Source organism: Pogona vitticeps, chromosome 6 (genome assembly GCF_051106095.1).
Source record: "Pogona vitticeps strain Pit_001003342236 chromosome 6, PviZW2.1, whole genome shotgun sequence".
Lineage (NCBI taxonomy): Eukaryota > Metazoa > Chordata > Lepidosauria > Squamata > Agamidae > Pogona > Pogona vitticeps.
In genome coordinates, this window is record NC_135788.1 from 76336300 (window position 1) to 76350472 (window position 14173).

At 42.0% G+C, this 14173-nt stretch overlaps 1 protein-coding gene across 5 annotated transcripts in view; it reads right to left on the bottom strand.

Annotated features, from left to right (window-relative positions):
* The window catches only part of RECK (reversion inducing cysteine rich protein with kazal motifs), a 75735-nt gene that overhangs the window by 23675 nt on the left and 37887 nt on the right, over positions 1-14173 (bottom strand). For all 5 annotated transcript variants that reach the window (XR_012088509.2, XM_020806765.3, XM_078377608.1 and 2 more), the window contains 4 exons: positions 8568-8708; positions 8116-8304; positions 5992-6114; positions 4757-4928 (listed from right to left, as the gene is read on the bottom strand). Coding sequence is in view for 4 of the 5 variants with exons in the window: in XM_020806765.3 (XP_020662424.3) it covers positions 4757-4928; positions 5992-6114; positions 8116-8304; positions 8568-8708 (625 nt within the window). In the remaining variant the exon portion in view is untranslated. The remainder of the gene's footprint in view (positions 1-4756; positions 4929-5991; positions 6115-8115; positions 8305-8567; positions 8709-14173) is intronic.

Consider the following 14173-nt stretch of genomic DNA (forward strand, 5'->3'; position numbering starts at 1 on the left):
GCTGTGGAAGACGAGACAGCTCATGTCAAATGAATCCTTACTTTTAATAACAGGGACTGTTTGGTTAGCTCACAGGCAAGAGTAATGGTTTCCACAAGTCATCTGGCCAGTCACTGAGCAGAGATGAGAGTGCCCTGTGCACCATCTTTGTAAGTGACAAAGAGCTGCATCATCTTGCATACAGAGTGCAAACTAGACGTGTAGAAAGTCAGGGCAGAGCGGATGTCAAAGGCATGGAGAGACCTCTCAACCCAGGATGATGGTGACTGATTAAAAAAACAGGTAAGATGACAGGCTGGCAAAAGTGAAACTGGGAGCTGAACCTTCAGAAGAACGATGTCAGCATAAGCTAGCATTTTGTCTTTGAAGAACTGAAGAAAAGGAGGATTGTGGTGAAGCACACCAAGTTCACCAGCCTGGTGAGCAAAAAAACTATCTTGAGGGTAAGGAAACAAAGGTGAGTAGTGGCCACCTGCTCAAAAAGGAGTTTCATCAAACACTGGAGTGCAAGTGGGAGAGACCACTGAGGCGATAGGGGCCTGACATCTGGGAATAAGTTGAGAAGATCCTTGAGAAATCTTTTCATTGTTAGGTCGTGGAACATGGCGGATGCACCAGAGCTGTGGGGTTGGTTACCGATTATCACCAATAGGTAGACCTTTGTCATCAAAAAAGAAAGGCAATTCTGCCTGAGAGACAATAAGAACTGCCAGAAAAAGGGGAGAGATGGGTGGAAAGGTGACAGGCCTTGTGTGGACGTAAAGGAGACAAACTTACACCACTTGTAAGAGTAACGCTTTCTGGTAGAGGGGTGTCGGGAGCCCTGGAGAATGTCAGTTACTGCAGGAAAAGCCTCCAAGCCATCAGTGCATGGATGTGAAGGATAGGATGATGAATGCAACCCTCACCCTGGGAGAGACAGTGAGGGAGAGGTGGTAGGCGGAAGTGATCAGTGCAGGTCTGGAGAAGCAATGCGACCAAGGCCTCACGAAGCCACCATGGTGCAATTAGGATGGCATTGGCCTGTCCCAACATAACCTGACCTCTGTGAAGTAGAGGAAGAGGGGGGAAAAAAGAGGTACTTCTTCCACTTGAGAGTAACGGGATCACCTAAGGAGCTCGGCCCTTTGCACCCTCTTGAGCAAAATTTGAGGCATTTGGTGTTCATTTGTGATATGAACAGGTCCAAGTCCTGAAATACTCATTGGCAGTGACACCATGGAAGATATGCTCATCCATCTCCCACTCATGAGTCTGGGCTTGGGAGTGGCTGATTAAGTCAAGTTGTTTTCTACCACAGGTAGGTGGATCACCATGGGAAAGATATGATGGGACAGACACCACTCCCAAAAAAGGACTGATATGTATAGTTGAAGGGAGTGGGTACCTCCTTGCTTGATGTAGTACATGGTGGTTGTGTTTTCCGTGACCACCAGTACTATCTTCCCTTTGAGGAGGGAGAAGAAGGACTTGAGGGCATAGATGATCAGCAGGAGCTCTAGTTTATTTATGAGGCAACCAGTATCAGAGACTGACCACCTGCTGTGGATGGGAAAATCCACACAGTAGACATCCCATCCAAGGAGGCTGGTGTTGGTGGTCAGTTGGAAAATTGGGCAAAGAGACCAGAAGTGCCGGACGAGGCTTACATTGTGGGTGGGTGCCCACCATTGAAGCTGGAGGCTGAATTCCTGTTTCTCCAAGGGAAAGGTGCAAAGCAGATTCATGATGAAATATCACAAACTATGGGTGACAGTGGCCCTTCATATGCAACAGTTAAACGTTGGGTTGTCGATTTTTAAACTGGCCATTTCAGTGTTGAAAGTGAGAAACCCAGTGGAATGACTGTTTCTCTGTCTGGGCCTGCAATTGTGAATGCCATCCATGACATGATCATGGAGGACCACCGAATATCAGCCAAAAGTATTGCTATATATCTGAGAATATCACGTGAGAGAGCTGGTGCCATTATCCACAATGACTTGGATATGAGAAAGTTGGCAGCAAAGTGGATCCCCAAACCTTTGACAACCGAACAAAAGAGGAAACGTGTGGAGTCATTGGTGGCTGTTTTGGAACATTTTGCAAGAAATGAGTCAGATTTCCTGGGCAAACTGGTAACTGATGATGAGACATGGATCTACTGTTATGATCCTGAGACAAAGGAACAGTCTAAGGAATGGAGTCACAGTGGTTCCCCCAGGCCAAAGAAGTTCCAAGTGCAAAGGTCGGTGCAGAAGCAAATGGCAACGTCTTTTTGAGATAAGAAAGGAGTTCTGCTGGTGGACTACCTCCAACAGGGTTCAACCATCAATGCAAAATATTACTGTGTTTTATTGACGAAGTTGAGGCTAAACATCAAGGAAAAACATCGAGGAAAGCTCTCCAAAGGTGTCATCCTGTTGCATGACAATGCCTCATCACACACTGCAGGTGAAACAATGGTGAAACTGACGTCCTTAGGCTTTAAAGTGATGCCCCATCCACCCTATTCTCCCAACCTGGCTCTTTCTGACCAGTACGTGTTCCCCAAACTCAAAAAACACCTAAAGGGACAACAATTTGGGAGTGTTCTGGAGGCAACTAATGCTGCAAATGAGTGGGTACACCAGCAGTCCGAAGAATTTTATTTGCAGGGACTTAAGAAGCTGCAGGACAGATGTCGCAAGTGCACTGACTTCCTTGGGAAATATGCAGAATAGTGTGGTAGTTACAGCTTTCTAGCTCAATTTTTTCTAGAAAAGGCTCAATACTTATCAGCACCCGCTCATAGAGGAGGAAGGAGTGGGTTCAGAAGCCAAGTGGTGCCAATCAGGCTCCAGGGTCAACCAGTTCCCTGATGGTTCCATAATGGGAGAAGCTTGGAGGGAGGATCTGCAGAGGTGAGGCAAAGGTGAAGAAAAGCCTTAGTAAAGCTCTGATCATGATGGCGAGATTGGGGTTCATACTTCTCTCCAAGACAAAAGAGGCAGAGAGAGTGGCTGTCGGGAAGAGGGAGTTTTGTTGCTGTAACCATGACACTTTTTGAAGGGGCACTTTGATGCCATAATGGGAGGACAGACCCACAAAAACAAACTTCTGTAAAAGTTCTTTGTCTCTAAGGGAGAAGCAACTCACAGGACTTCTAAGTGCAACTGAAGATTCATAAGTAGAAAAGAAAAATACTACTTGCAGGCAGCAGCTGCAGAACATTCCTCAGATGTGTCCGAAAGTACAGCAAAAAAGGAACTGAGCACCATTGGAGATGCCAAGTTGCAATCTGGAAGGGCAAGGTCTCTAACAATCTCCTTCTTTTTCAGCTTTAGAAATTTCCAAGGATTCACACATGGACAATTAGTGTGCATTCATGGAGACCACAACAAACCACCAGTTTCAGAACTCTTCTGTCTTTCAAGATACTCTCAAAGTGGATCTCAAAGTGACGGGGAAGGGATTATAAAGGGAGATTTGAAAGGGAGACAGCAGAAAATGGCTTTTTAAACCAGTTGCAGCATATCTCTTAGAGCCTCAGTTGAAATCGAGGCCTGGTAGCACGCTACATGTATTAGCAACCTAAATTGCTAGAACATCTTATGGGCACAGAACAGCCATCTTCCTTAGCAGATTCTGACCTCTGTTCTACAAATCTTTCTTAACACTTCTGTGATAACCAAATCTACCTGGCCTCCAGCTGAACAGGACCTGCTAAATGAACTAATTAACAGCTTGATAATTACTGTTTTAATGAACAATTGTAATTTTATTCTCTGTCTCTACACCTGGTCATGGGGACATGTATAAATAGCAAGGACACGAATCTCCTGTGTCTCACAAGGTAAATTTTGATCCACAAAACTCAGACTAAAACAAAACTTATAGGTATAAATAAATAAATAATAATAACTAAAAAAAAAAGACGGAAACCTTGTGTCACTTTAAAGAGTAACTGTTACATTTTAATGTGAGCTTTTGTGGAGACTGGCTTTTTACAGTTGCTAATAACCTTTTACTTTTAGAAGGTTATCTGGAATAATTCACACATCACAGTGATGTGTAAATTACCTCAGGTAACGGGATGGCCACAAGAGCAACATGCAGAGTTAGGACTTTCTGGTTTACCTTTGAAGTTTTTGGTGGATTTGTGAAGGAGGAAAATATATATGAAAGTACACTTATTGTAGTGTTCATATTTTGTAATGCCCAAAAAACTTGGCTTATATTGAGTCCACTGAAATGAGTGCCTAGCATGTATATATTTTATCTCAGATGCATCTCTCTCTAGATTCTTGTCTTGTAGTTTCTTTTTTCCAGAATAGCCACTTTTAGATCATGTGTAGAATACTATGGTAAATTAAAATTATGTGAAACAGGTTTGTTTTTTTTCTGTATTTTGATGTCATATAAAAATATTTGGCATGTTATATCTTTCATGTATTATGTTTAAGGAAGTAGACTTATCCACAAAAGCTCAAATTAAAGTATAGCAGTTAATCTGTTTTTGTCTTTTTTACTAATTTTGAAAAGATTTCTTTTAACCTGTAATGCTTGCACAAACTAACACAGCTATCTCTTGTAGAACTGAAACAAAACTGTTAGTCTTGAAAGTCTTTACAATATATTGCTTTTCATCCCCTCCTTTGCTTCCATTTATTTTGCCAACATGCAGAGACAGCCATGACTATATCTTTAGAAATTAGTTATCTTACATACAATCTACTTTTCATAAGCTTAATAGTCTGACAATGGAAAACAGCTACAACATTTCTTGACTACTAACCTTTGATTTTTTAGGCAGGGATTAGGGTTGCAAGGATCCTTGGATATGCAAGATCCAAATTCAAATTGATTGTCCTGAAGCCCAACACAACGTGCTATACAGGCACTTGGGTAGGTGCGTCCATTCTGCCCGCACACTGACACAAACTGGTCAGCACAGTTACATGGTAGACCTGAAAGAACCAAACCTTTCTTAGGACTGTGCGCACTCACAAATACCTGGAATTCTGTGGTTTGTTCTCTTGCAGCTAGAGAAAATGCTTGCTACCAGTCCTGAGAGGACTGGTACCAGTCCCTGAATGAGGGGCGTGGTGGAGCTGTGGGTTAAACCGCAGAAGCCTCTGTGCTGCAAGGTCAGAAGACCTGCAATCATAAGATCAAATCCATGCAACGGAGTGAGCCCCCGTCGCTTGTCCCAGCTCCCGCCAACCTAGTGGTTTGAAAGCATGCAAAATGCAAGTAGATAAATAGGTACCACCACGGTGGGAAGGTAATGGTGTTCCATGTCTAGTTGCGCTGGCCATGTGACTACAGAGGATTGTCTATGGACAAATGCTAGCTCTATGGGTTGGAAATGGAGATGGGCACCGCCCCCTAGAGTCGGACAGGACTGGACAAATTGTCAAGGGGAACCTTTATCTTTACCTTACCAGTCCTGAAATGAATTGCCACAGTCCAAAAGAGAGCAGAAGCATATTTAAGCTAACTAAAATCATAGGACTAAAGGTCAGGAAACAGTTTGGAGACCATGGCCCTTCTTTTTAAAATGCTAGAATACATTTAACTAGATTACATATGGGGATACTCAGAATGCTCTAGTGAATAAAGTGACAGACTAGGACTCAGGAGATCAGGGTTCAAATTCTGACCAGCTGTGGAAACGAATGGTGTGTAGAACCAGTAAAATCACTTCTTAAATGTTTCACTTTCTTTGCATGACCCATTACCATTGCTAAAATCAGTTCCAAATTGAATCCACACAATACACAGATTACTAACATTCTTACCATTCGTTTTCTTCTAAGAATTATGGGGCTTGCTTTGCATTAGCTGTGTGTCGGATTCCACAAAAAAGTTTAAGCAAGTCATTGAATTTTATCCAGATCATAAAAGACTTGTCACAGAAAATATCTAAGCAAAGACAGCTAGAGAAGGGAGCCTCTATTTTATGTATTTTTAGCATTCCTATTAAGATTTTAATTTAAATGTGGTTTTTTTGTGACTGGAAAATATTACCTGTAAACATGTGACGCTCATCATCTGAGCTGTATTCATTTAGACACTGACGGACAGAGCATATCAAACTCCCAGCAAAACATATACAGACATTGCAATCTATCTTAAAAGATGTTCCATGGCCTTAAAATAAAAGAAAGGCATCAATGTGTCTGTTGCATTTTATAACAATATTCAGGAAATTAGTAAAGACAAGAGTTCTATAAAGCAGCCTTGAAGAACATATCCCCAGAGGTTGCTAACATTAAAATTTAAATTTAGATTTTATTTTTACTAGTATAGTAGAGTAGAGTAGAGTAGAGTAGAGTAGAGTAGAGTAGAGTAGAGTAGAGTAGAGTAGAGTAGAGTAGAGTAGAGTAGAGTAGAGTAGAGAGGTTACTTACCTATAACTCTGGTTCTTCAAGTGGTCATCTGTGAATTCAGACTAATGGGTTAATCTGTGCCTGTGCAGAGATCTCTGGAATATTCTAGAGCTCAAACACGCGTTCGCCAGGACTGCCCCCCTAACACATAGTCCGCCCATCCTGGCGATTGCCTCAGTTCCCAAACAGCCCACTGCTGTATAAAATAAACAGATGTGACGGACAGGGGGGAGGACAGGCAGGCAGTGTGAATGGCTGTCTTGGCCACCACGGGGCTATGAGGACAGCATTCGCACAATCCTGCTTCAGCTTGATGATGGTTCATAAAAGAAGAGGAATTGGAGGGAAAAGGTAAAGGTGGTGCGAGGTCCGCCTTGTCATGAGAGCATTACCAAGAGAGTTTGGTCCTATGCCTGGAGAAATATCAGGCACATTTGGTGTTGTGTGCCATGGCGAAAACATCTATTTCGGGAAGACCCCATCTGCCACAGAGCTGGAGGAATGTGGAATCATCGAGAGATGTAGGGATCGCTTCCACAAAAAAGACTTAAGTTGCTGCTGACGAAGTTTGATGGCTTTAGTGAATTTTTTACAGAAGGCGCAAGTAATCAGTTGGTGAGATTCCTCCAAGCAAAACAAACAAGCATTGTGGCCGTCCATGAGAGGCAGTTTGATAGGGCAAGAAATGCACTGCTTAAACCGTCCTGCAGGGGCCATAAATGGTGGGAAAGGTGGAAAGGGGTGGGAGGGCAGTAAGAAAAAATGGGATCAAGTCTCTATAAATAAAAATGGGATCAAGTCTCTTACAAACCTGATGTATTAAAGTCTATTCTTCTATAGAATCAATTTGTTTTGTTGTTTATTTCTCTAGAGAAAAGAACCAAGGAGCGCAAACAGAGAGCTCATCAAGAGATGAGACCCCAGCAGTGGCAAAAAGTAACTGAGGCAATCACCAGGATGGGTGGACCACGTGTGTTACAGGGGCGGTCCTGGTGAACACGTGTTTGAAAACTAGAATATTCCGGAGATCTCTGCGCAGGTACAGATTAACCCATTAATGTGCATTCACAGAGACCATAAAGAAAAACACCATGTTAATCGTGCTATCAGATGGGAGTGGTACGGGGGTGAGGTGTTGGGTTTTTGTGTGTCTTATTTTGTAAACTGCCAAGAATAGTGGATATTCATTAATGGGATGGTATACAAACCAAATACATTTATAAATAAACAAACAAACAATGCAGCTATATATTTATTTATTTATTTATTTATTTTATTTCTATCCCGCCTATCTGATCATATTAGACCACTCTAGGCGGCTTACAGTAAAAACAACAATGTAATTTTAAAACTTTACAGCAGAAACGTAAATAAAAAATAAAAATAAAGAACAGAATAAGAAAAAAGATCGTCAAGGGTTTTCTGTTGGGAAGGCCCGCCTATACATCAATGTTTTTAGTTGTTTCTTAAAATTGTCCAGGGAGGGAGCCGCGCGAATCTCAGGGGGCAAGTTGTTCCAAAGGCGAGGAGCATATAGCATGACGCATAATCATTTCTATGAAATACTGACCCAAAATAAATAAGTTATGCAGTTATAGCTGATACTATTGAACCCTACCTCTGCTTCTTTCCCTTTTAGAAGAAAACACTTATACTCTTCATATGTACCCTGTTTTGTGGACAGCTTATTACACTGTCATCATTCTAGAATTTAACTGACATAACATGGGCAATGATGAAATAATCCAAAATAAATACTTACTTTTTCTTTGCCCTCCAACAATACATGACTTCTGGTGGTCAACACAATGCATTTCCATACAGTTTTCTAACAATCCACTTTGACCACATGTGCAAATTTTATAGCAACCAACATCTCCTGAGGAGGATGGAACCTGTATGAGTGTACCTTGGCGAACTATAAAATCAGAAGCTTCACCCAGCTTGCAGCCTATGAATTAAAAACATTTCCATTCCATAAATGTTTTAGGCTTGCATATAACAAGAACAGCTCAAAATTTACAACATTGTTTCTGTGAAGCTTTAACACCATTCATCAATTACCATTCTGTCTTAATTCTGAAAGTCTAAAAGAAAAAACACAATCCTTTTGTTGTATAAAATTATGTTCAATAGCAAGTAACAAAAATATTACTCTGCTATAAAAACTAAATTTAGTACTGTATTGGGTGTTTAAACTACAGTAGGACTTACCCTGCACACAAAAATAAGGAAGACAAGGTTCGCCAGGCTGGCAACCCTTTCTGTTTACTTCACATAATTCATTGGCAGCACAAGGATTTGGATTACAAGGGTGTGTAACATCTTCCACAATGTTACCTAGAGTACTTGGACCTGTAAAACAAAATAAGGCGAAATTATTAACCATGCTTAAAAATAAAGCAGTGAATTTTATTTCCCCAGATGTGACATTTCTATTCAGAAAAAAAGAGTGTACAAAACCAAGGCTAAAAAACTGACCTTTCGCCATATACTGGGATCAAAGAGCTACTCATGAAATTGCTTGTTTTTGCCTTTTGAGGTGACAGCGGTGGAAACACACTCTTAAATACAAGTGGCTGCCATTTTTTTCCCATTCACAATACCTTTGCACAGCACTGGAATAACACAGAGACAGCTGCAGGGGGAAAATGGAAGTCCACACTTGCAAGCACCATTTTTTAAATCCAAGAGTCCCTATCGGGTAAGTTAGACTACAGAATATCACTGAAAGAGTTTGTTTTGCCACTTGCAAATATGACAGTGAAATGGGTAGGGATGAAGTTGTACTATGCACAATTTCTTCTACTAACTGATCTCTAATGCCAAAGAGCCTTTTCCAGTGTATTTCAGAAAGCAAGTTGATCACAGAAGTGGAGTTACAATATAGTATCTGCATTAAACAGTAATAGGCCACTCATTTCGTGGTATTAGAAAGAAAACATTTTGGGAGATTCAATAGAAGGTTACTAAACAAGCAAATCTGAGACAGTATATGTTGATGAGAAAAATCACTTGCAAATTTTAAATAAAGTCAGTCTCAATCCAAACAGGATGCCTGTCTGGGACAGGTATATCCATCAGAACTGCTGACATGGGAACTGAGACTGTACACTGAGTTGATAATGTGAAGTTGGTAGCAAAGAAGCCAACTGTGCCGAAGGAGCAGGAACAAGATTGAAGAGCAGAGACAAGGCTGAGGCAGAGCCATGAGTTGAAAACAAAGGCAATGTTTGAGTTGCAGAAACTAGAACCAAAGTGATGAGCATAGGTGGAGTCAAAGTCACTGCAGTAGTCAAAACTGTATGAACTGCACTGGATACCAAAGACAGAAGGCTAATGGAGGGGCCCAGAGCAGTTGTCTGGAGAACCCTCTTAGCATGCTTCTCCTTTTTGTCTTTTGCCTTCAAGGCCCCAGAAGCAGGCGGGATCAAAAGGCATTTGGAGAAATGCTTTTTAGATTTAGATGCAGGCAGTTCCCTACCTGATGTACAGATAAGAGAGGCCTGAGCTGTCAGACCTGGAACCAACATTGATGTCAATGGAGGCTGTGAATTTGCCAAAGTGGTAGGCATTGGGCAGTGAGGAGCAAGCAAAGTTGGACGCACTGTACTCTTAGCTGCACTCACTGACACTGAAGTCTTGATTGTGAAGCTCTGTCTGCTGCCTTCAAGGAGTGTTCCCAGAGATGGGAACACAATTTAGATTGCCTCAGTATGCAACTCTACTTAGTAAAACACTTGCAGACCAAACAGGATTGGGAGAGATGGGCTTCTCTGAGACCGAAGAGGCACTCAGAATGACAGTCAGCACAACACTGCCTTCACACGCACCACATTTCTGAAATAAGGCCTTAGAGACCATACATGAGGGCAAAGCCAACAAAGTGGAGAAAAAGTTCCAGACCAAGGGGCTACTGCAGGAAGATGAGTAAGACAGAATGAACAACTGCAAAAGAATTCATAATGGAACAGAAAGTAGAAATGAAGTAATACAAATACATAGAGTGAACTCAGTAGAGAGACTCCAAATCATGGATGCTCTGGCAGTACAGAAAAAGGAATAGAAAAGGATTGGCTGGGTCAAGGGATGATGAACACAGTGGTGGTGAGAATGAGGCTGTGAGGACGGGAAGGAAGGGAGAGATGAGTGGAAGGCAAGGTGCATGGTGCTGGTGGCAGGAAAGAGTGGAAAGAAGAGGGGTGAGGCTGGCTGGGCAAGAAGACGAGGCCCACAGCAGTGGCTAGGCAAGAAGAGGGAGAGAAGAGAATGACTTGGGCAGATTACTGGAATATCAGTATGAGTCAGTTTTATGTACATGGGGTGAATGTAGCTAATGAATGACAGAAAGACAGATGACAATTAATGAGCTATGTCCCTCGTATTTGTTAAAATGGATCATCATTAATTCTGAGGTTCTATCCCCAAAAGTGATGGAAGACAATAAAATGAATGTGACCATCTCTTCCATCCTTTTTTTCACTAATTGTGGCCTGAAAATTCTATTAATATTTATTACAAAAGCAGTTTTGAGAGGAATGTCCTTTGAAGATCCCCTAAATATGGGACGGTGATGGGTGCTGGTGACATGAGCACCATCTGTTGAAAGAGTAAACTGATGACTACCTATCATTTCCAATGGACTCTTCTCTCAGGAAGCTGTGGAGGTGGGGCCATTCCCATAACTGAATGTGTTAGGATCCTTTTTTTTTTTTAACAGAAGTTGTAGGCTGCACAATGCAATGCCAGTGAAGCCAATGTGATGGTTTAACACAAGGGCAAGTGTTTAAAGGAAGCAAAACAGAATGCTGCATTAACTGTGTGATGCAGTTCTGTCCAGGTAGAATTCTAATACCCTGCCCAGTATGTATGATTCTCTCTCAAAGGGCATGGAAGGCTGAGAGCAAAATGAGAGGAGGACCGGTCCCTAAGAAAGACGATAGGCTGCATTCACCTTCAAGATGAAGAGAAGATTCACCCTCATGACCTGATGTCCCTGCTGGATATGAAATAGAAAGAGCCGCAGCTCTGAGACTCAAAGAAGTGAGTAGAAAAAAGGCACAGCAGACTTCAGAAGAACCTAATTCTGGGGACTATAAGCAGCATCAGTTTTCCATGTCCTGGAGGAGGCAAGGCTGTGAGGCCATTATGTCTACCATCCCTGACCACTGGCTATATGGGATGGGACTGAGGAGAACTGAAGGCACATATTCTTGCTTCAGTTCATCCAATATATGTATAAATATATTGGCTAGAATCTGGTTTCAAAATTATGCTGGCATAACTCGGTATAAATTTCAGCAGTGAACTCTCACAAGGTAAGAAGTCATGTGACTGATGTGCACATAAACAAACAAACAAACAAATAAATAGATAAATAAATACTCAGATTTCTTAACTTGTGGCAATTTACTACTGAAGTTTACACTGACAGAGTTATGACAGAATATATCACTAACAGGATACTGGCCAATCTGTACTGCAGACATAATAAACTACCCTGTCTATATTAGAGAGAGAATATATGCATAAACTCTCTATAATATAGCTGCATGTACATAGTTTTGCTCAAACACCTGATGGCAGGGGTCCCCAACCCCTGATCCATGGCCCGGTGCTGGTCCGTGGGCTTTCCAGGACTGAGCTGCAGAAACGGATTTTGGCCCTCTCCCCCACGCACGGTGGGCATGTTGCGCTCATGGATGGGCGTGTTGCGCTTGCTCGCCATGAGTGCAACTCGTCCACTCACGAGCATGATGGCCACCCACAAGCACAGGGGTGCCCTCGCCCCCCTGTGCATGGAGCCTGCCCCCCCAACTGGTCTGCTATTCCAAAAAGCTTGGGGACCACTGCCCTCTGGGTCAAAAGAGAAAAAAAATACAAAAATAATTTAAATCATTATTTGTTTTTTGCAGTCAAAGTAGTTTTGAAACGCTCTACTGTTGACAATGCTACATAAACATCTATGTTTTCTATTGCATTTATAACAGCATCTCACTACATCCTTCACACAATAGCTTCCACCACCTCTGGTAAGATTCTGAATTAAGACATGTTACTTAATATTGTTTTCAAGATCCTTAAATGATTTCCTCTCTGTTACTTTGCTTCACTTTGTATTTGACACTCTTGTATGTTATACATAGGATTCATTACTATCTGAGGTTTCAGGCATTTGTGGTAGATCGTGGAGTGGATCCTACTACACATGGTGTTTTTAAACACTACTTTTTTAAAGGGCTTTTTCCCCGAAAGATATCATAGCCAACTACTGAGTATAATGATGACTCTATACTACATACTTAATTAGACCTGACAAACCTTTCTGGATTTGCCACATGAATGATGGCATCAATTCCCGGAAAAATTCTAGATCAGATCATTAAACAGTTTGTTATTACTTAGGAAGCAATGCTGTCATCACTAAAAGTCAACACGGGTTTCTCAAAAACAAGTCATGCCAGACTAATCTGATCTCTTCTTTTGACAGAGTTACAGGCTTGATGGATGAAGGAAACGCTGTGGATGTAGCATATATATTGATTTCAGTAAGGTCTTTCACAATGTTCCCCATGATATTCTTGCAAGGAAGCTAGTAAAATGTGGGCTAGACAGTGCTACTGTTCAGTGGATTTGTAATTGATTGACCGACCGACCGAACCCAAAGGGTGCTCACCAATGGTTTCTCTTCATCCTGGAGAGGGGTAACTAGTGGGGTGCCTCGGGGTTCTGTTCTGGGCCCTGTGCTATTCAACATCTTTATCAATGACTTGGATGAAAGAATAGAGAGTATGCTGATTAAATTTGCAGATGATACCAAATTGGGAGGGGCTGCTAATTCCCCAGAGGACAGGATTAAAATTCAAAATGACCATGACAGATTAGAGTTCTGGGCCAAAACTAACAAAATGAATTTCAGCAGGGAGAAATGTAAGGTCCTACACCTAGGCAGAAAAAATGAACTGCACAGATATAGGATGGAAGACATGTGGCTAGACAACAGTGCCTGTGAAAGGGATCTAGGAGTCTTGGTAAACCACAAACTGAACATAGGTCAGCAGTGTGATGCGGCTGCCAAGAAAGCCAATGTGATTCTTGGTTGCATCAATAGGAGAATAGTGTCTAGATCAAGGGAAGTGATAGTACCACTCTATTCTGCTTTGGTCAGACCTCACTTGGAGTATTATGTCCAGTTCTGGGCACCACAATTCAAGAAAGATGATGACAAACTGGAACATGTCCAGAGGAGGGCAACCAAAATGGTCAAAGGTCTGGAAGCCATGTCCTATGAGGAGCGGTTTATGGAACTGAACTGGGAATGTTTAGCCTTACAAAAAGGTTAAGAGGGGACATGATAGCCATGTATAAATATTTGAAGGGATGTCATGTCGAGGAAGGGACAGGTTTGTTTTCCACGGCTCCAGACACAGGACAAGGAGCAATGGTTTCAAACTACAGGAAAACAGATTTGACCTGAATCTCAGGAAGAACTTCCTGACGGTCAGAACTGGTCACCAGTGGAATATGCTGCTTTAGAGTGTGCCTTCTTTGGAGGTTTTAAAGCAGAGGCTGGATGGCCATCTGTCAGGAGTGCTTTGATAGAGTTCCTGCATGGCACGGGGTTGGACTCGATAGACCCTATGGCCTCTTTCAACTCTGCGATTCTATGACGCCAGCCAACCAGGGACTGTGAAATGACACTATGCTGCCAATTAGATAAGCCTACATTCTAACATCTGAGAACATATAACTGACTTTTCAAAACAAAGTAAACACTTCCATAGAAAGCAAATCCTTGTATCCTTTCATATGGTCCAAAA